The sequence below is a fragment of the Amphiura filiformis genome, chromosome 6 (genome assembly GCF_039555335.1).
Source record: "Amphiura filiformis chromosome 6, Afil_fr2py, whole genome shotgun sequence".
Taxonomy (NCBI): Eukaryota; Metazoa; Echinodermata; class Ophiuroidea; order Amphilepidida; family Amphiuridae; genus Amphiura; species Amphiura filiformis.
In genome coordinates this window covers 61,776,997-61,799,913 of record NC_092633.1, presented here as the reverse complement: position 1 = coordinate 61,799,913, position 22,917 = coordinate 61,776,997, and the positions used below count along the sequence as shown (strand labels likewise).

The 22,917-nt window shown below is 36.5% G+C and overlaps 1 protein-coding gene across 1 annotated transcript in view; it reads left to right on the top strand.

The window, feature by feature from the left end:
• The first annotated feature begins 658 nt into the window (after positions 1–658).
• Positions 659–22,917, top strand: part of LOC140154687 (telomerase reverse transcriptase-like) — a 33,743-nt gene continuing 11,484 nt past the window's right edge. The window contains exons 1-22 of the mRNA XM_072177254.1: positions 659–785; positions 1,688–1,808; positions 2,766–2,822; positions 3,098–3,216; positions 4,067–4,152; positions 4,831–5,031; positions 7,128–7,388; positions 7,895–8,157; positions 9,232–9,299; positions 10,828–11,169; positions 12,228–12,394; positions 12,582–12,652; positions 13,192–13,323; positions 13,902–14,162; positions 14,903–14,959; positions 16,955–17,061; positions 17,761–18,046; positions 18,759–18,833; positions 19,223–19,348; positions 20,624–20,708; positions 21,097–21,195; positions 21,880–21,960. Of these exons, the coding sequence (XP_072033355.1) occupies positions 679–785; positions 1,688–1,808; positions 2,766–2,822; positions 3,098–3,216; positions 4,067–4,152; positions 4,831–5,031; positions 7,128–7,388; positions 7,895–8,157; positions 9,232–9,299; positions 10,828–11,169; positions 12,228–12,394; positions 12,582–12,652; positions 13,192–13,323; positions 13,902–14,162; positions 14,903–14,959; positions 16,955–17,061; positions 17,761–18,046; positions 18,759–18,833; positions 19,223–19,348; positions 20,624–20,708; positions 21,097–21,195; positions 21,880–21,960 (3,172 nt within the window). The 5' untranslated portion in view covers positions 659–678. The remainder of the gene's footprint in view (positions 786–1,687; positions 1,809–2,765; positions 2,823–3,097; positions 3,217–4,066; positions 4,153–4,830; positions 5,032–7,127; positions 7,389–7,894; positions 8,158–9,231; positions 9,300–10,827; positions 11,170–12,227; positions 12,395–12,581; positions 12,653–13,191; positions 13,324–13,901; positions 14,163–14,902; positions 14,960–16,954; positions 17,062–17,760; positions 18,047–18,758; positions 18,834–19,222; positions 19,349–20,623; positions 20,709–21,096; positions 21,196–21,879; positions 21,961–22,917) is intronic.

Here is a 22,917-nt window from a genome sequence, read left to right as displayed (position 1 = left end):
AAACGATATTGGAGCACGTGAAAATGAAATATCACCAACAGAGTGCTTATATTCCTTACAAAGCATGGGTTTGAATAATGCGCCAAAGATTCACAGAGGATGATAATAGTTTGTTTGTCCTCCACCACACTTGACTGACTCTCAATGCAGGTAATTTTTATCAACCTTTTAACCTTTCGTGCAAGCGCCCAATAGGACACAAGCTCAAGATACTCTATGTGAAATACAGGTTTACATTTACTAATGACATTTTCTTACAGTCTTTCAGCTAGAGTGCCATGCTGCTGTTGTTCATAACTTCATAAGACCAATATTAATGGGGAGCAGAATACACAAAATTTGTGTTTTAAGACCTTTTACATTCTTTTATCATGAATGACAAGTCTTTCAATTCATGTGAGTATCCTTGACTATGCTTCAGTGGTCATGAAAAGATTCAAAAGTTGACCTCTGTCCCATTAATCGAAAAGGTTATCCTCAATCCAGGCCACTGATAACTGAGGATGGATTGAGGATAGAATGTGTAGCTATCTCAAAATTGCCAATTTGGTGGAAAAGAAATACAAATCTATTTTTTATTGAAATGTTACAACATGGCTTTAATATTACTGGAGTGATATGTGTAAGTTAAAATTTATTTCAATTTGATTATAGGATGGATAACCAGAGCAATTCACCATGAATGTATTGAAGGCTGTCTATCATAGAACATCATCACTTCAGGACTATTTAAAAACACTTCCACCAGGGTGCTCAGAAGTTCTACAAGATGGTGATAAACCTGGGTAAGAAGGAAATTTATCACTAGGAAATACGAGAGACAATATTCAGTTTCATTCATGTTGGAGGAGAATAATATTAGTATACTCAATATTACATAATTATGCACACATTTTCTCTCCCTCTCCTCATCCTACTCTCCTCTTTGAATCCTAAATATTACTGTTTTAGTTTAGATGCAGAGTATTCTGTCAATCTTCAAAGGTGAATCCATATTTAGGTATTATAAGCTTTAGTAGGATGGTTCAGAATTGATGATAACAGGTAACATGCAGGAAAAATACAGGTGTAGGAAAAGTGATGACCACACCATGATGATGAGCAGGATAAAACATACTTTGTGTCATGGTGAATTACACAATTCTGGAGCCCACAGGTAGCTTCTTCGAATTCCCCGGGCTCACAACTTTTAGGGTATCTTCCTTGAACACGTTTGCAAGTTTATATACCCCTGGGCCAGATATGGTACTAACACTGTCTGGTTTGCATTATGATTTGCCTGGGATACACAGAAAATGTATTGAAAGTCAATTGTTTTTTGTGTTAAATCCCAGTAAAGGCTAGAAATTGGCTTCTTTTTGTGATATTTAGATCATAATATTAATAATAGGTTCAGTTTCATAATTGTTAGCTCCATTTAAGGTTACTTTCAGCATCCATAGCACAAGCATGGAAACTGATTCCCTCTATAGATTTTGCCCATGCACTTTGTTTGAATCAATGTCCTGTGGTCGCTGTGTTAAGATACCTGGTTGGATCATCACCCAATGAAGATCGCATCAATGCATGTGTTGTGACCATGTTATATCGTCTCTAATTATAGCAATGCCAGGAACCCATGCCAGATTGCAGAAAGTTTCAAATGTGTTTAAGAATATAATAATTTTGTTTCTTTTAATCATTTCAGGTATAAATCTTTTCTTAGAAACACAGTTGTTGGTATTCCATCTTCTGCTGAAGCATTACAGCAACCAATCAACTATCAGCAGCTGTCAGATCAAGCAGAGGTTGTCATTAGAGTGATAAAGGTAAGGAAGAACTCGTTGTCATGTACGTCACTCTGAAATGGAGGGGAAAGTGTACCTCCAGATCACTATTTTGCCATACTCTAGGTTTGTTTGTTTCTTAATGCATGGTTATTAGCTATATGCCAGTATACCATGTACCGATTCTGCACACTGAGCGCATGACCAAACCTTGTAACTTGCATGCTTAAAGACACTTTTGTTGGATTTCAGGCCTTCATCAAAGTACATTATTAAGGAGGTTCCCATATTTGGTGATTCAAGTAATCAAGTTGCAAGGATGAATCTCTACGAAGAAGCAGGCAGTAAAGAAGGACTATCCTAAATATAAGTAGAGGATATGATATGTTTTTATGGATGAGTGTATGGTGCTAATATGACACAACATTTAACCAAACATTGGATCTCTGTAGATGATTGCTGCGGTATTGACAGCCTCTTGATTCCTGATTTAGAGCATTTTCAAAGATGGGTGTAGATTTCGAATAGAGTCATCCATTCAGGTAACCCCATTGGAATTCTAGCTGTGTGAAAGATTGAAAGTCATGTCTTCCATAAGGGTTGTATGGGTTACACCTAGAATAGCCCAATGCTCCTGCCATTTGACATAGCTTATAAGTTTTTATTCATTAAAAATATCAATACCACTTTTTCAATTACATTTTTTGTATATGTGACAAGGGGAATGAGTCGGATGTCGCTAATATTGATTTTGAGATATTAGCAAAGAAAGTGTTAAAATTCTTTTGTTTTTTATTGTTTTCAGTGATTGATAAATTGATGTAACTTCACAAAGAAAAGTCATATTAACAAGGGGTTTTCTGTTTCTGAAAGCTTTAAATGTCCTCTTTAGAAACATATTTCCAGGGCCGACATGTGACTCATTCCCCTTGATCATGTCACATATAACAGTATAGTAATGTTTAATTTTTATTTTCTTCATTTGTTTTGTCTTTGCAGAAGCTAAGTAGACAACCCAAGAATGCAAAGAATGTCCTTTTGTTTGGTTGGCAAGCGGTATGTATATTAAATCTTTGTTTATTATTAAGGTCAGGAAGTGTATGTCTTGATCAATGTTGGAAGCTATTATAAATATGATGTTGTATCCTAACTTTCAAAGAAGAAAGGCACTCTCCCAAAGCTTTGTTTGACACAGACCTGCGCTTATGAAGAGAATACAAAATCCCTGTATTATGTTGCTCAATAACAGTGTGTGTGCCTCCATCTGAGCTAGAGAGTGTCATTCTTTTTAAATTCTAGTGTAAGAACTCCTTTGCTTTGCAACATTTTAGACACCATATAGGCTGTGGACAACACCAAGAGTACCAGGAGCCTCTGACACAGGACACTTCTTACCTGGCAATACAGGCAATCAGTTGAAAACACCAAACTGGAAGAGGTTATTAAGCAGGTAAAATTATTCATTGTTAGTTTGTCCGTCTGTTGCATCGGGGAGCAGGGGGCTTCCAGTGATTTTTAAGCTACAAGAAAAGATCACTATACCAGTATCCTTAATTAGAATCAAGTGACACACTAGGGTGGATCAGAGTTGATATATGTCAGAGGTGCACCTTTTATCATTTCACAATAAAAAAATTCTGTCAAAACCTAATGCCAACAGATTTTGAAAAGTATCTAAAGTCCATTTGGCTTCCTCAAGCCAGTGGTGTCTGTCCATGCTCCAGTGGGCACATTATTAAATTGTGTGTGTTGACTCAAAGAACTGGCATGCTTGACCAAAGGTGGTGCATCTGAACAAGCATGAGCAAAGTTACTTCGAACTGAAACAAGGTACAGGTAAAATGTAAATCATAACAAAGGCTTTAATAGGCTTACTATATGGACTGCAATCCATATCTGTAAATTTAGCTCATCTTTAGTGACCGCGAAGCCTATACACAAACCAAAAAGTGTGATTAAACATCTGTGTCAATCAAGCGATGTAGTACCACACTATTGTATTGTAGTACTGTCCCATTGTATTTGTACCTATGTGTATCACACCACACATGCATGCAGTGATCATAACCAATGATAAGCAGCCAATCTGTTTTTACTCAATTATGGTATCATTGTAAACCAATCAGCTCCCAAAATAAAAGATGCACAAAGAACAAAAATAAAATGTGAAAAGGTTTTGCTTAGCCTGCAAAGAAATTTAGAGAGGGCGCAATAGGTAAAAAGCAGCGACTTGATGAAAGGTTAGTATTATGTAGAAAGAAAAATAGATTATATAATAATGTTTTTGTTTGATTTTATAGGATAGGAGATGAGGTAATGATGCATCTATTGGGTGACCTCTCTGTATTTGTGAAAGCTCCACCATCTTGTTTTATTCAACTAACAGGTAAGAACTAGAGCCTCAAAACCTACTAATGCTAGTTTGGTCATGGGCTATTAGGGCTCATATTGAAATACCCTACCACGTTTTCACACAGAAAGAAGGCAGGATTCCCCTCGCTAAGCACGCGCCTCAGGAAAGCTCGGTCATAAAACGGATGGATTATATGTATCAGTATACACCCTGCCCAGGATTTTAACAAAAGAAGGCTAGCACAGGAAAGCTGCAGGATGGCGCACACCTTCCTGTGTAAGGGAATTCAATATGAGCCCTTACAGTTGTAGTTCATACACCCCCACCTTAATCATCTATAGGAAATGAACATGTTTCACGTGCACAAATTTTATGTAAAATGGAAAAATTTCTGTACATCAGCAGGTCTGCGAGTAGATTTTACTAGCCTCTCTTTTTGCCCAGTATATTATTTATAAACATCATACCAGTCCAAAATGATGTACACATCATGCAGAGATTAAGCATCTTTAGGACTTTTCCCTCTTAACAATAGTTACTGGTCTCTGATACCCACTGTATTTGACTTCTGCTGTCCTATATTTGTCCTATATTTTCATACAAAATGTTCCTGTATTTTGCAAGGGCTGGCTTGAAGTCCTGGACTATATAGTAAATAGCATGTAATGTTGCAATAGTAATAACAACAATGTATTTTATCCATCATCATAGGGACTCCGGTTTATGACATAGTAGCTTCAGTAACAACTACTGTAGCACAATCTGCCAAAGACACCACAGTAAGACATGGCGTTAATTGTGACCCATTACAACACACACATGTGGCTGTGAGTCGGCGAGGGAAAAAACGCAAGCGATCATTGTGTGAGGGTGATCATGATTCTGATGTGCCGGCAAAACGAATTCATCAAGGTAGAAGCCAATATTAAATTTCTTTACTGATGACTTTTGTTGCTGTTTTTTTTTACTTTTTGTTCATAGAAAAAGGCACCACTCTACCTCCTTCAATGTTATTAAAGGAATCTGTGAGCATGTCTGAATATAGAGGTTATCTGTGTTCTATAGGCTGCATATCCTATCAGCGACTGCTATACCTTGTTTAGGACTTTCAAAAGAAGTACCTGCATGTGTAACCATCACAAGGGCAGATCGCCGTTGACACTGGTCACTGTGCAGTCTTGTTCCTATTCACCGAACCAGAATTACCCATCATGCAACGCTAGTTCGCCGAATAGTCGCGTCCATTTAGTTCCTCGTGGTGACGTCATCCCGCTTGGGATTGATACAAAATACAGGTTGTTCTGTCTAGGTATGAGACTACCAGGCCAGTTTGTGTTTCTAAATTTTATTTTACAGTCAAATAAATTAATTGCAAAAACCCGAGTTAAATCGACCTAAAAATAAACGAGATACGATGTTTTATATATGGCATATTTTTTACACAAAAAATTGATATTTTGACTGTTTTCAAACAAGAAATTTAGATTTATACCAATAATAATCCAAATTTTTTTTTTCAATACCATAAACATTGACTGTCGTGCTCATTAAAACTAGAAACACATTTGCTCGGAAATGAAAGTAGTGAATTTGAACGATATTTGTGGGCCGTATTATGCGCAGAATTTTGGCATTAAAACATTAAAAACATGTCTGCTTGTTCGTTGCTTCCGTGATTCTTTAGGAAGGAACGTGTATGTTTTATATAGTAAAAGAAGCAAAAATTATATTCCGTGATTTGATACTTTTTTAAGTGAACAAAATTAATATTGGCCGTTCGACATTTACGAGAGAATAAAATCATTACATGTTCAATTCGCCGGCTGATCCGCCATGAGCTGTTATGGCGTGTGGTGGTGAGCCAACGACATGTAATCGTTAGCGCGCACGCTGGTTCAATCCGAACGGTTCTGATTTTTTCTCTCCTTTATTATAATGCCAGTTTGTCTGAGCTCCATTTCTTTAATTATTATATATTTTCTCAGGCATGTATCCTCTGGATCCTCGCATTTACCGTACTGACGCGAGTATAGTCCCACCTTCGAGTAAAGTCCCACCCCCAAATTTTCGAAAAATTTCAGAAATTAAAAAAAAATTCAAATTCAATGCATTTTGAAATCATTAATAGAGTATGACATGAAAACAAATGATCAATTTTCATATTAAAAATACAAAACATCTTGAATTATTTTTTTTTTTTTAGGTCAACCATGAATGACCCTACCATTTAGGTCTAGGTCCAGGGACTACAAAACCGAAAAAATAAAAAACTTTAAAAAAAAAAAAAAAAAATTTATTTTTGAAATTGAGTATAGTCCCACCCCCAATTTTGAAAAATGTTCACCCAAAAGCGGGTGGGACTATACTACGCCAGTACGGTAATATTTAATGTCTCATATTGACTGATGTCATGCTATGACACAGCAGATAGGCCGCCCTCTTTAATTATAAAATTAATATAATATAGAAATCATGCAAGAAATGTTCACGCTAATGTCTCGATATTAAAATGCCACGATGCGTGTACGCCTATGCACTGTAGATATAGCGAGGAGATGCTGTATCGATTTTTAATAACGTTCATTATTAAACAAATAACGGATGGCCGGGATAACAATAGATGGGTCAGAATTGGGGAATAATCAATAACTAACGGTACAGTTGTTGATGGATCACAGTGAAAAATTATTCAATAACTTGTATAGAGGGCAGTGCGAACAAGATTCCCAGATCGGTCGTCGTGCCATGACTGTTTCAAAATAGCCCACCAAAGTCATGCAGGTAACTTTGAGGTCATGCATTGAATTGTTTTGAATGAGGAATACTACGGGAACCAGCGCCTTTTGTTAGAAGTCACCACACATGAGTAAAGTAGATAGCCTCTGTTACATGTATATATGATGCATCAAGTCAAATTGTTTTGTTTTGTGTTTTTAAATGAAGATCAACAAGTTCAAAGTTTTGTTCTTCATTAATTTTATATATACAATGTTTCCATTTTGTAACAGATACATTATGCTGTTCCTCAGTTCCAAGCACACAAAGTGAGATGCCATGCCATCAAAGTACAGCAAAGCCACAGCAAACAGGTCCAGCAGGTATAGCGAATGTGTGTAAACATGAAACAAAGAAGAAAACTAAAGTGAAACAGGATGGTACCTCTGGTAACAGACAGAATGTCGATTCCTTAAAACCTGCAACAAATAAGATGTTTTACGCTGTTGATATGTGCTATAATCTTGGTGGCAGGCAAAATATGCCCAAATCACGTAAGTATGTATGTGACCCACAGAATTAGAGAAGGAGAACCGTGACTCCCTATACCGCCACAAACAATCGCGCCATCAGCTATGGGGAGAAAATTGGGGGTATTCGGGACCTTGCCGATTGTGTGCGGAGACAAATGAAAACAATTCTGCGTCTTATCTTTAGCGTCTTGCAATTGACGCCTTTCACTATGAAGCGTGTCAAATTATGCTATGTAATTGCATGACAACTTGCATGAGAACAAATGCCTTGTGAGCTTTCCGAGGGAAACCGAATACCCCCAATTTTTGCTCCATGCCTGTATCAAGATGGCGGTCAAGTCCTGGTTCTCCTTCTCTAATTCTGTGATGTGACCCCAAAGAAGATATCTATAACATCCTATAATACACAAATCTGCACAGAATAAAAGACATTTATGAGTACATGTGGCACATACATGTATGATAGTCTTACAGTCACCCTCTTAGTCTTATCCAACGACGTCTTGATTTGTTCACATACTTCACAGATCCTATTGAAGCTGTACCTACAAATGCTCCCGGTGCCAGGCAGCTCACTGGACTCATATTCAATGTAACATATATTAACAAAGGGTACCAACAAGCACAGGGGATCAACCAAACTAAACAGGATAGCTCCAAGAATGGTACACAGTGTATTCAAGGCAGCTTTACAGCGCTAAAAGCTAAGAAAGTATCCATGCAAGGAAAGGAGGAAAAGGAAGTTCCATTACATAGTATAGATAGCAAACCACAAAAGGCAAAACAAAAGGTACATGAATTTGAGTTGGACTATACTATTGGGAAAGGTCCTTTCGCACTCCATGACCACTCTTTCTGATTATGCATTAAAAAACCTGCAGGGTCATGCGATGCTGCACAGCTTGTGGGGGGGGCAAATGAGGCACCGATGTGATGCTGCGATTCAATTAGCCAATCAGAACGCCACTACCCTATTTAAGCTATAAACAGCGCTAGTGCTAAAGGACCAAATTACCAAATACTTTAATACCGCAGGATTAGAGTTGTCTATACTGCTTCAACCTAGAAGTACAAACCAAATCTGTGGCATCGGGGGTCGATGCTTTGCATCACACACACTGCGTGTTAAAAATGTGATGCATAAAGAGCGTGGTGCGCTTGGCAGGTACAAATCGTGCAGCAGTTGGCGCACCAAAGATGCATTTACGCACACATTGCTCTGAAATAATTCTTCTCATACCTCCAGTTTCCAAGGTCTGAGTTGACGGACTATAATGCTACAGGGTTAGGTTGAGGGCTAGTTTTTAGGATTATGATTGGGGTAAGATCAGGACAAGGGTTAGGTTTCAGAGTTTATAGTTTGTTCGGTTTATAATTGGCAAAAAAAATGAAACCCATAGCATCATGTATTATTATAGAATGGAGTGCAATGGGAAAGAAGATCAAATATAACATGGAAGCCAACCAGCAGTATATTGTACAGGAACAAGGGAGAATGGAATAGAGGAAAACACTTCAAATTGGCATTCCACATTTTACAAAAGCTGACCGAGAACAACATGAACAGACAAAAGTAACGCTTCATTTCAAAGTAGGGAGCCAGACAGAAGCACTTCATATGACAAAGATGAAAAAGATGTGATGATGGACATTTTAAGCACTCCCACTGACCTCCTATATATCATGTACAATTCAAAGGTCAGTTACACAAACAAACAATTGGTTGAAAGGTAGCGAAATTATAAGTATTACTCACTTATTTGTTAAAATTGCTAATTTCAAATATTTTACCTTTTCAAAAATTAGAAACATAAAAATTACATTTTCTTTCTTTTACCTCTTTTTCTCTTCTTTGCTTGTACAGCCTCAGCTGACTCCAAGAAGATACATTAAGGTGCAAAAACTACTCCATGCAATGATAAAGCAACACAGGTGAGCAGGGTTTCATCTCTGAAAATTTGAGGGTAGAGCAGCTTAGCCTTAGAAACTGAATCCAAAAAAGTTGTAAATTCTGGTCGATTTTACTTTAATTATTAATATACTAGTGGGATACCCGCGCTTCGCGCGGGTCCCCGCTAGATAAGTAGGCCCTAAATGGGAGCGTTCACTATAACAGGAAGAATTACTGAACAGGTAGAAACATTGAAAAGGCACATTTTATTTATCTAAATCTGTCTCTTCTTACATTTTCTTTTTTAGTTTCTTCTGCTTAGCTTGTGATTTTCCGTTTCCATGTTATTTATTTATTTAACTCCGTTCCCATTATTTTCTAAATCTGTTATACATTTCCCTTTCAGCTTCTTTTTTTTATTTGCTGCTTGTGATTTCCCGTTTCCATGGTTTTTTTAAATTTAATTCTGTTCTCATTATTTTAGCTTCTTTTTTTTTTTCATTTTTTGATTAGTTTCTTTTCTTCTTTGTTTCGTTCCGCTTTCATTTAGTTACTTTAACCCGGTGGCCTATTACTCGTACCTTTTTGTCCTCATTTTAATTTAATTTTTCTTTATAATACCGCTTCATGTTGTTTACACAACACACACATCTTTTTCCCGTATTTATTACGTCCTCTCATAGCGTGTCTGCGGACGTGTTCACCCGCTATCATAATCCCGTGACCCGTCCATGTACCTTTTTGTTCTTTACTTTTCCTTCTTTCCGTATTATCATGTCCACTGGTCTCTGGCTCGCAAGTCGCGTGGCTCTGCGCCGCTTACGCACGCATTGGCGTAGTCGCGCATTACGCACGCTGGGCGCCGACGCTGCTGCCAGCCAGCTGCAGCGACGCGTAGGCTGACGACCGATTTTCATAACAAAAAACCTGTTTTTACCCATATTTTCACTGTTTTTGCAGCCATTCTTGACCGTTTTCAACCAAATAAAGTGCATTACCGTCTCGGTATATTCCTTGATCTCCCGTATGAATTTGGTGACATTTGGATCGAAACTGACGGAGCCTTTATACCCATACCCAGATAGATAGATGGATAGATAGATAGATAGATACAACATTAGCCTATTTATAGTAAGATTGTACGAAAAATGATACTGATATGAGGGGGATTTTAACAGTAAAAACAGCTGTTCGTTGTCACAAGAAAAAAGATTAGAATTTGTCTGTAGCCATCTTTGTTTTAATTATTCATAAAGTGACTGAAAGAGCGCAATATTTACTTTGGGCAGCGGAAGTTAGATTGTAAATCACAGCAATCCTAAAGTTGCTATAAGCAAGGATTCAAGTGTCCTGCGAGAAACCTCAACTGCCTCGCAGACCATTATTTTATCAATTTCGATGTTGAAAGCCTGAAATAAGCAGGGAGCCGGTTCCATATCATCTTATTTATACTACCATATTTTAGTTACAAAATTTATTCAAATTTGACAAAGCCACTTCTAAAGGTAGGTGATATTGCAGTGAATGATATAGAATAACTTTATAGGTTCTTATTGTACTTCTTATCAGGAAAACCAGCATCTACCACTTACTGAAGTTTCACTGCCCTGTGGACACCAAACTATCCATCCTGAACAGCAAAAGTCATCAACACCAGCAGACTTTGAACAGTAAAGGTAATCAGCAACAGCAGATAATTAACAGAAAATGTAATCAATACCAGCAGTCAATTAACAGCAAAGGTCATCAGCAACAGCAATCAAACCAGACCATTGTAAACAGGAATGAGCTCAAAGTACAGGACATTCTGAAGCTAGCAAGTGGTGATGGCAGTAATGGACCTGTGGTGTGTTGTCGACGCTCGCCAACATGTGACAATCAAGTGGATGACTCGATGGATACCAACCAAAGGTATGTGAAAAATATGTGAAGTTTTGCTTCTACTATCCTCAATCGTGTCATAGAGGATAGGCAGGTCCAATATTTTTAGTACATGTAGTCTGAATTATCATTTTACTTACATATGCTTATATGATTTTGTGGTATTACATGCTTTGGCTTATGCATTTTCAAATGCCTGAATTTTATGTATATTGTTTTTGGATTTTATAATGGTTTTGTTTTACTAAATGTAGCTTTTCACTATTTTATGTACTTAACTATGCATTCATGTGCAGGATGAGTGGAAAACTTCTGTCTTTGGACATTTGGACATTAAGCCCATTCAGTCATTGTGAATTACTTGCTTTTTATCATGTGTAAGAAATCTCAAGTGTGTAAATGTACTGTTATTTTTGTTACTTTTGTATTTTGTTCCGAAAGTTTGGGGGTGGGACTTTACTCGAAGGTGGGACTATACTCGCGTCAGTACGGTAATTCAAATAAAATATTATAGCCACTATGTTCAAATATTGTATCTGCCTATCCTATAAGACATGATAAAAGATACAAAAAATATTCCTATCATTTGCTTTTATTCTTAGTCACTTTTAATTCGTATTTAAAATTAACTTAAGACTATTTTATTGTGCTAATATTAAGTTACCATCATGAATAAGGCTCTGTTAGTATTCAACTATAGTTTGATCAGCTCGTAATAGGCAGGAAATATTAGGGTTTTTGTTTTACCACTACGCCGAAATGTAGACCCATGTTAAGAGTGCTATTAGTTGACCGGTCTGGTGTATATTTTGTCTGGTAAAGCAGACAAAGTATAGGACTTGAATTATAATTTGTGATGCTTCTGGCGAGATGTCACCAGAACATTCTCAAAATAAACTATTTTGATATTAATCTGTGATGTTATAAGGTCCGCCTATTACGAGCTGATCAAAGTATAACTACTGCAAAGAGTCTTTGTAATCAACTTATAAAAATGAACAGAAGGTATCAATTGTGCAGTATTGTACATTGTATAATTTAACTTTATAAACATATTTTACACCTGAATTATGATATTCCCATTTCAGTGCAATACCAACAGAAAACAGAAATGCAACTCAGTCTGAAGAAATTGATCTGATTTCCATGGCAACTCCATCTCATCAGATCTATCTGTTCATTAGGTCTGTGTTGGTTAGAGTTGTCCCACCTGAGCTATGGGGATCTTTGTATAACAGAGCAGTCTTCTTTAAATGTGAGTATAGAAGTATATATAATATAATTGAAGTAACTTCGCAAAGAAAAGTCATATCAATATGGGGTTTTCAGTATCTGAAAGCTTTGAATGTTCTCATTTTCGACCAGGGTCAATATGTAACTCATTCCCCTTGATCATGTCACATCTAATGATTTTTCTTTTCTTTCTCATTTCGATTACACAGTTGTTAAACAATACCTATATCTTGGAAGGTTTGAGAAGCTTTCGCTACAGCAACTTTTCAATGACATGCAGGTAAGTGTAGGCCTAATATTATTACAGTAGTAATTTGTGTAGTAGAAAACATCATTGTGTGTGTTATCCAAGTTAGAATATAGTCTGCTATTCAGTTTTACAATTAATTTAGGTTTTAAGTTTTACCCCTAAATATCAAACACTAAATATCAATTTAAATATGTTAAGTATTGAGATACCTTGTTACCAAAGATTTGAAAAAGATCCTTTCAAAGCTCATTTTCCCATCAAATTTTAATATTTTATTCTTTACCAAAGTTGTGGGAATATTATTAGTAGTAAATTACTGTCTGAAAGGTTTTTTGTCTATTTTAAGCCAAAATATTGAGGTAAAATGAAAGAAAACACACTTGCCTCTTTGAAATTGTGGAGCTCAATGTGGTATTTTGCACATAAACCTGGTGGATAAACAAATTGAGGGCGTCGCTGTGAGCAAATCACACATTATGGCTTTACTGTACTATCGATCCATGTATTACTTGCCCCACAGAACAATGAAATATACAAAAGTAGAAATAACAGTTTCAGTATTGCTACAGCTTTCAGATTGTGATTGGACACACCTGGAGACAATGTCATCAAGATCACCCACTGACTTGGCTAAACAACATCAGATGCTTGCTGGTTTCTTTGCCTGGTTAATGGACAGCTATGTCATTACTCTGGTTAAGGTAAATATTTATGTCTACCAGTGTTATTAAAGAGTTCAGGTGCAAATCACAATGAACCCCATGTGCTGCCCCTTGTTAGGGTTAAAAGTTGTAACCCTATTGGTTTGTACATATCATGCATGTCATGAGTTTTCATTTTCAATCAACAAGGTCAGTGTTTACTGGGTAAGCCCCATTGTCGTGGCACTCACCATGATTGAATATGTCATTATCATGTGCAAAAACCAATAGAGGGGCAACTTTTGAATCTGTTTTATCTATCGATTTTAGTTTCATAACTTGGTTATTGCTGCATCATTTGCCATCACTGATATCTCAAATTAAATTATGGTCACCTTGATTTTTGAAATTGACGTTCATTTTAAATTCATGAATCATGAACTACTACCTTATTTACTATGCTCACTGTATGTCTGGATTTGCTGTGGTACATGTCAGAGTCCATAGAGAACAGTTCTGTTAAGAAATAGCAGTGTTGGATGTGAGCAAGTATAGCACTTTAAGGGTAAGCTTAGTTATGCTATGATATTTTGTAGTTAAAATGTATAAATCGTAGTTTGTTTTTGTATGCTTTCCAGACCATGTTTTATGTGACTGAATCCAGCTGTTCTAAGAGTCAGTTACTCTTCTTCCACAAACCTATATGGCATAAGTTAGAAAGGATTGGTGCTAAGAAGTTACAAGCTGCTGGCGTAATTCAACCCATAACAGAACAGGTTGCTATGGATACAATGAAGTCAGCTAAGTCTCTTGGATGCTCCAAGTTACGTTTTGTACCAAAGAAGAGAAGCTTAAGACCAATTGTCAGGATGGGCAAGTCAAGCATTCCAAATAAAGAGGTTCGTAGTATAGATGAAGACACACTTACAGTATGGTGAAGAAGTTGCATTTATATTTTGTATCAAGTGCAAGAATAAAATATAGATTCCCATGGAGACTCATTGAATGAAAACGTACGTAGATTCTAATTTTGCACTGTAAAATTACACATGGCAATGCAACATGACATTCTCTACATGATTTGTTATGGATGATAAGGACTCTAGCAACAAAAGCAACAATGTCAATGGGTTTGTTTAATTGGTAGTCTGTTTGAATCTTTTTGCTTGCTATATTGAGTCAAATTAGGTATTAAGCTGCACAGACCATAATTGGGCTTCTTTTGCTATTTTAGTTTGAAAATTTGATGTGCAAGTTATAAATTGTGGTCTTCAAAAAAGAAGAAAAAGAAAAGAAAAAAGGGGTATCAGTAGTTACTATTTTTGATGTGCTTGTTATAACAAAGCTATGAAATAAAATCACTGTGACATCTGAAATTAACACTGAAATGAATAACACTGTAATAATCACTGAACTTAACACTGATACACCACTGAAAATTTGATCATTTTAGTGTGATTAGTATTCAAGACTATTCCACTAAACACACTGAAACTCATTAATCACTGAAATTATCAAATTTTCAGTGGGTATTTCAGTGTTAATTTCAGTATTTATTACATGGTTACACATCAGTGTTCGTTTTAGATAATGTAAGCAGTTTTATTCAATGATAGTGATTTATACTTTTAACTTGCAGACACTCAGCATCAATGTGCTCTTGCAAGGTCTGTTTGATGTCCTGACACATATAAAGGTAAGTAAAGAGTAAGGTGACTGAATATTGTAAGACATTTGTTCAGCCATCAGTAGTACCTTTGTCTCTAGATTAATATGTGACACAATCTGGTTTTAAAATTGAGTTACTACAATTATTTCATTACACAAACATTCTTCAATCTTCAATGGTGAATCCTTATGCAGCTATAAAAGCTATACTAGGATGGTTTAGAAGTGACGTCAACAGGCAAAGTACAGAAAGGTGAAAGTGAAGAAAAAAGTGATGACCATACCAAACAAAAAACTTAGGGTGCGGGATAAAAACATACTTGCAACGGTGAATTGGAGAAGTCTGGAGCCCACAGGTAGCTTCATCCCCCTCACAGCTGGTAGGGCGGCTTCCTGGAAAGTGGCTAGAGATGGTGCTGACACCATTGCTGGTGGTAGTCGGTTCCATAATCTTACGGATCTTGGGTAAAATGCGTAATTGTAGCAGTCTATGGAAGCTTCTGGTATGATGTATTTCAGCTGGTGGTCGTGTCTACCAAAATATGTTGCTGGTTGGATAATGTGTGGTAGTTGTATGTTGACCAGGCCATGTTGGATCTTATAGAACATGGTCAGCTGTGATGCCAGGCACCTAGTATGGAGTTGGTCCCAGCCCAAGGTGTTGATCAGGCTTGACACAAATGTAGTTCTCCTGAAGTCTCTGAAAACAAACCGTGCTGCAGCTCGCTGAACTTGTTCAAGGCGGTTAACTACAGTGATGGTATAGAGGCTTCAGCGGCGTAATCAAGCTGGGGGCGCCTGATAGGCTCTGGCTTTGACATCTTGGTTACATGGAGATAAGGTGCGGCGTAGTAAACCCAGGGTGCGACTCGCCTTCTTGGTGATCTTACTACAGTTACTACAATTATTTCATTACACAAACATTAGGCTATCATAAACTGAAAACACCACAGGTCTAGCATACTTGGTTCTGATGTTATGAAGTTTTGTGATGTCTGTTTTCTTTTGTATTTTATTGGGTTTTTTTACTCCATATTTTTGCCTTTATCTCAGTTTCAAATTTGTCACTGTTAGCTTCCATGAACCAGATTATGTCAAAACTAGGCAATTATTTTCCAAATGTTGAAAATCATCAGTGGAATTCCTTTCACCATTCCCTTTCCAAAAGTGTACACTTTCATATAAACACCTCAAATAAAGAAAGTCCGCAGTCATGTAACCCGTCCTACACCAAAACCTGATCTAGTTTTGACAATTTGATTGAAAAGGTCGTGTGCAGAATCATGTTAGCTGCAATTTGATACCAAATTTGCTACCGAAAACTCTAAATTCACAGAGATTGATACCAGTATATGAAATTTGGTGCATTTTCAAAAGTTGCAAATTAAAAACGGACCACGCGGACATGTAGAGGTGAATGGTAGAGCGCGACCATTGACATAGCCCAAAACAACCGCTGGGTCATATCGATCGCATCGTGCCCAAGTATTCATCTGTAAAGCACTGTAGCAATCCCATGCGTTTTAAATTAACAATTGAATAAAGCGCCGCACTTGGGATAGTCGATAGGCCCATCGTGGGCAAGCAAGCTTGACCATATTGCCACGCTAAGCAATTTAGACCGCGTGCTTCGTTTTGATTTGCAACTTTTGAAAATGCACCAAATGCCATAAACTGGTATCAATCTTTGTCACCTTTGAGTATTTGGTAGCAAATTTGGTATCAAATTGGAGCTAACAAGATTCTACACACGTCCGTATCATTCAAATTATCATAACAAGATCCGATTTTGGTGTAGGACGGGTTACATGACTGCGGACTTTCTTTATTTGAGCAGTTTATTTGTCTTTATTACTTAAAAGATATAGTGAAAATAAAGTTTCCGCCAAACATGGTCCATTGTACATGTGTTATGAAAAGGCTATGTGCACATGACTCCATCATATATAGCCTAATATGTGGCATTTTCTGCTTACACACCTAATTGTTAATATATTGTATTCAACCCCTCTTTGTTTTACAGCACAGTAACCCAGCATCATTTGGTTCAGCAGTCCTTGGTACAGATACCATCTACCCAAAATGGAGGCACTTTGTACAGGCACACAAGGAACATCACATTAACGACAGGTATGTCTCTTTTATCAACTCTAATTCAATTATATGTATTTAACAATTTATTATTTCAGAAGCATATTATGTTGTACATGCATTACATACAACTTGGTATGTTTACACTGTTATATTGAACAATTACAATCATACATATATTATGCAGATTTTTTGCTTGGTTGTCTTGAAATATATTGGCAAATTTGATTACATGATGTGTATAAACCAAGAGGAATGAAACTTTTGTATCTGTATCTTCTATCAGTTTTAGTTTCCTAATTTAGTTATTTCTGCATCATTTGCCCTCACTCAAATGGTGTCTTATTCACAAAACGATATGGGTAAAAACAGTGTTGGTTAGTAAAGAACTTTACAATTTTATATAACTCCTACAAAGATTCTTGTCATTTGATTGGCCAATTAATATTGATTAATTTTGCTATTTTTAGTTAGATAATTTTTAGGTTATTTTGTTTTCCTGGTGATATATGAAACTAAGTGGGAGAAAAGAAATTTAAATATGAGTTATATAAAACAAATATTGAATGTTTTTATTCTTTCAGTGGAAAGCATATTTTCATTTGGTGAAATATGAACTGTTCCATTCAACTTGACAAAGCCTAGTTTAATGAAACTGTTGATATTTCACCTCATGAAAATATTCTTACCATTCTACTAGATTCATAGATTAATATCAAATATGTTGTTTTGTTACAGTACACAGTTGTATTTCATCAAATTGGACATAGAGAAGTGTTATGAGTCTATCCAGCATGACAAGCTCTTCCAAGTCATCACCACCTTGCTGAATTCTGAGCCAAGCATCAAAGAATATGTCATACGTCGGTACGCTACAGTAACATTGCACCAAGGTCATCAGCGACAGAGGGCGTTTCAAAGGCATGTGTCCACCAGTCAAGAAGTTGTGACTGATTTCCACCGTGTACTTATGGGGTTGGCTAAGGATAACCAGTGTGTGAAGAATGCTGTCATTGTGAATCAAGTAGGTAGATATGATGAGTAGACACTTGCATGCATGGTCACACACATAAACACACCCCAAACACCTCTACATGTTCCTGCAATCAAACATGGATGTTGGGTAAAAACCTTGCAACAAGGATCTAATTTTCACTGTCTGTCCATGGACTCAGCTGGTCAAGATTGCACTGAATAGTGGACCTTTCTTTCATGTCATCAAATGCATTTTTATGCTACCAGCAATTAATCCATTACATTTATAAAAAAAAGCCAGGGTGGTTCCCTCATATACCTTTCCAGCAGCTGAAATTAGTTCACAAAGATGCCACATGATGCCTATGGTGTGGTATGATTGTTCACACAAATCATGTACTGAAGGCATTCTCTACTGTGTGGTCAAATACGCATTCAAATTGCCAGAAATTGATACCTTCAACTAACCACTGGCATAAAGGGACAGCAGCACACACTTTGTGTCCTTTCTCTTTGACTTTTATTAAGTTTTATGTGTCCTAATAGTGAGTTACCCTACACCAGGCCTAAATGCATGAGATTTGTGGTGTACGGTCACATATGTCTTTCTGTTGTACACACATATTTTTGCAGTGATTTCCCCTTTCTATGACATTCATCTTGAGAATGTTGTGACCATGTGGACTCTTCCCAAGCCTAATGAAGCAATATTCAAATTGATTTTAACTTGCATGTCTGTCTTCTTACATACATTTCTGCAGGTATCACAACATATAGAAACACCTTCTAGCCTTATTACAAGACTCAAGCAACATGTCAAGCATGATATCCTCAAGGTATGCAGGGCTAGAATATCAGCAAGAATCTGATCCTTGCATGGATTCTTGTAATAAATTTAAATTAAACTTGATTTTTGTAAACTTTAAATGTTTACACAGAAAAGATTGGGTGAGAATCAAAAAGATTCTCACAAGCAACCTTTGCAATAATCAAGTTTGATCCTCTCACTGTGTAACAAAATTCTACCCCTGGTTATATGCATATGTTATGTAAAACAAAGTGATATTGAAAAGACAGTTAATGATTTTGGGGAGCAATTTTTTGAGCAATCTTGTGTAATAGATGTCACATTAGAAAGCTTGCTAGTCAATCAAACTTAGTTTACTAAAGTTCTTAATGAATCCTAATCATTATTATACTGCTTTTGTTATTGTATTTTACACAGAGTGGCGGCCAGCATTATTTGAGGACATCAGGGATATGTCAGGGTTCGGCTATCTCATCACTTCTATGTAGTTTCTTCTATGCCCACATGGAGAAATGTTGCCTGTCTGGGATAGAAGAAGATGGTGTAAGTATGGACATCATTATTTGATATGACAGCCATTTTGTTACTTTAAAACGATAATTGTATGACTAATTTTTTCAACCAATTGACATTTTTGCTAAGTCAACTGCCCATTACCATATACCTAAGTAATTGAACATTCATGTTTCTTTGTCATTAATTCATATCCAAAGAAGAGTGAATTAACAAAATTATGATTTCACCATGTGTTTGCTCAATCTTTAAAGATGGGTAATTTGCTATTATCAGAGTAGAGCTGATTGATCTTTTGAAGTGCATTCAATTTGAATATCTGAGTTCAATGATTAACAACAGTGGTGACAGCACAGCTGAAATTAAGAGAAGACTGGCTATTTCAAGGACAACTGTGCAGGGCATGTCAAGCATATGGAAAAGCAGAGGCCTATCCATTGACCTCAAGCTACGCCTACTTCGTGCAACTGTGTTTTCCATTGCCACTTACGTATGCGAGTCTTGGGCTATGACCAAGAATGATAGGAAAAGAGTAGATGCTTTTGAGATGTGGTGTTACAGGAGGCTTCTACAAGTGACATGGAAAGACAGGAGAATAAATTCCTGGTTCCTCAACAAGATTGGTACAAGTCTAACCATCAGAAGCGGCATAATGGAGAGAAAGCGGAAGTACTTTGGCCATATTGTCAGGAAACATGGAGGTGTAGAAAAACAGATTTTGCAAGGGGCTATGGAAGGCAGACGAGGAAGAGGACGTCCACCAACATCTTGGACTAATGATGTGAAGCTGGTTTCTAACCAAGGAATGCATACTCTTGTGCAGGCCACCTGACACAGAGAGAGAGAATTTGCTATTATTTATTTATTTATACGTTTAAACTGCCAATTCTTTCCACATTTAAAGGTTAGCACATTAAACGGAAATGGGCAGTTGTAGTCCAAAAGTTCTTTCCATAATACCCACGAAGATGAAGAAAAGAATTTGCAAGTTCATACACATTGATCTATTTTTAGCATGGAGTATGATATGTGCAACTTTTGAATTGGATGACCATTTTTAAGTTTACTTTATAATTCCATGTCTGTATCATTGCCTGTTACAAGTCAGCATTCAACAAAAGCTAGGATTGTACATAATTTATTCTTTCCCTCGGGTAGGCCAAGGAAGAAAAAAAATCACCCGTGACCAAGATTTGAACCTGGGTCCCTTGGGTATCTATACCAGGGCTCTTAACACTGAGCTACAATTTCAAACTAATTAATTCTCTACCATCTGTTTGCCAATCATCTTGTGTGTATTTTCAGTTGTTACTGCATCTAGTAGATGACTTCTTGTTAGTCACACCACATCTCAACAAAGCACACAGGTTTCTCAGAGTACTTCTCAAAGGCAAGTTACCACAGGTTGTTTCTTTATTAGCTGTCAAGCCTCTAAAATGCATTAAGTAAAAGTGCAGTAACACTAACTTTTTTATTATTTTATGCATGATGTACAAAAGTATACATGTTTGGAAAGGCAAGGAGTCAACTAAACTAAAAAGATTGGTTTTTGTAAAAATAACAGTTTTGGGGGAAAAAATAAAACAAAAAACATTTTTGCCTCATTACTGTTTTTTGTGTTGTTGTTTTTTTGTTCATTTTGTTTTTGTTTTTGTTTTTTGGTGACAGCATAAAAATTACTCATTCACAATTTGGCTTTTGTGCTGTTTTTTCTTAATTTTAAGTAAGATTCCATTCTAAGAAAACTAGGATCTCAGTTTTTACATTTCTTTTTGCAGGTCTACCTCAGTATGGATGTAACGCCAACCCAGACAAGACATTGGTTAACTTTGACTATGACTATGAAGGCACTTGCCTACCAAGAATACCAGCAGAAGGTAGGTATACAGACTTTCCCTTGCTCATTGGGCTATTCCAGATAAATTACATACACCCCTTATGGAAGATAAGACCTTAATCTCCCATGTAGGGAGTGTGAATTTCTAATGGGATTACCTGAATGAGATTACCTGAAACAGTAACATTATTTAATCTCTTTCATGTTACAAACTTTCTCCATTTTGTAAGTCAAATAGTCAAATTATAATCATAACCATGGTTAAAGGAAGTAAATCACTGATAGTATATATAGATGATGCACCCATTTATTAGGTCGTGCAGATTGCTCCTTGCTCAGGTATGTGCATGCATCGTGGTATGCTGAGGACCCATACTTTTAAAGCTCACACCATATCAGGTATAGGGCAATATGGTCATTGAACAGTGATGTGCATATGCTCTTACCTGCAGCAGAGACCAGACAGTATCTAACCTTTATTAAACAATGCAGTCACCTCATCTGCAAAACAACAAAAAATCTAAATTTGTAGTTGACATAATTCTGCAAATATTGTTGTGCACTTCCATGATGAGATCCATTGTGGTAATACTGAAATTGTTACATACAATATAATTTCAAAATCTTTACTGTTTTTCAGATGAAAAATATTGCACAAATACAAATGAACATTAATAGTTCATCATGTTAATAATTGATAGTTTTTGTGTTGAATGCTTTATAGGGCTGTTTCCGTGGTGCGGCTTGTTGTTCCACACAGTTGATCTTCATGTGTATAATGAGTATGCAAGATATCATGGAATAAGTAAGTATGCATTTGAAATCTTGAACAATATAATGTAAAATACATTGTGGGGCACTACCCACACTACCTAATCAGCCTTAAATTTAAAACAGACCACAAATGGTGCAACTGATGGTAGCAATTTCCCCCTTAATGGTGTTGCATTTAATAACCCCTATGATATATTTTTATCTAGTTTTGACAAATTAATTAAAATTAAAAAGTTTTGACTCAAGAATTTTTTTGTTACATTGTCTGAAAAAAAGTTTTGATTGATTTTCTCTAAATATGAGCATTTTTGCCCAAACTTGACCTCACAGATGAATTCATCAAGTCTTAGCCAGTCTATGTATACTTTTATACACTTTAGATCAACAATTTAGCAGTTTCCATAATTCCAGGGTTAAAACCACCCTTATGGTGAAATTTTTTGTTTACCAGGCCAATTTTCAATTTTACATTCGTTTTACTGTGCCAATTTTCAATTTTACACTATGGGGGATTTTCTTTTGGGGTTGAATTTTAGGAATTAAGATTTTCTTTTGGGAGGTTTAATTAGTAATCCCACTCATTTTAGGGGGTTCAACCCCCAATGACCACACTGATTGGGACTCACTTATTCCTGGGTGCCATTAAGTCTTATTAAACTGCTGCTCAAACATGATGCAACACTAGGGTTCTCCAGTTCTTGAGCTCCATCTGGACTTGAATCTGACGCCCTGTCATGATGAATTAAATTGTAGAATGCTACTCAAAGGTGTCTCATCTTCAGGATTCATTACAATAAAAGGAGTTCAAAATAACAAAAATCAGGCACCAGGTCAACTTTCCAAGCATTGGATTCACATCCATTAGCCCACACAACATGAGAACCATACTTTACAATATATCCACTTACAGACATTTGCTACTTGTAACCTAGAATCAGTTCAACACATATGCAAACAAAGACAGGATGCAACCATCCCACATTTACTC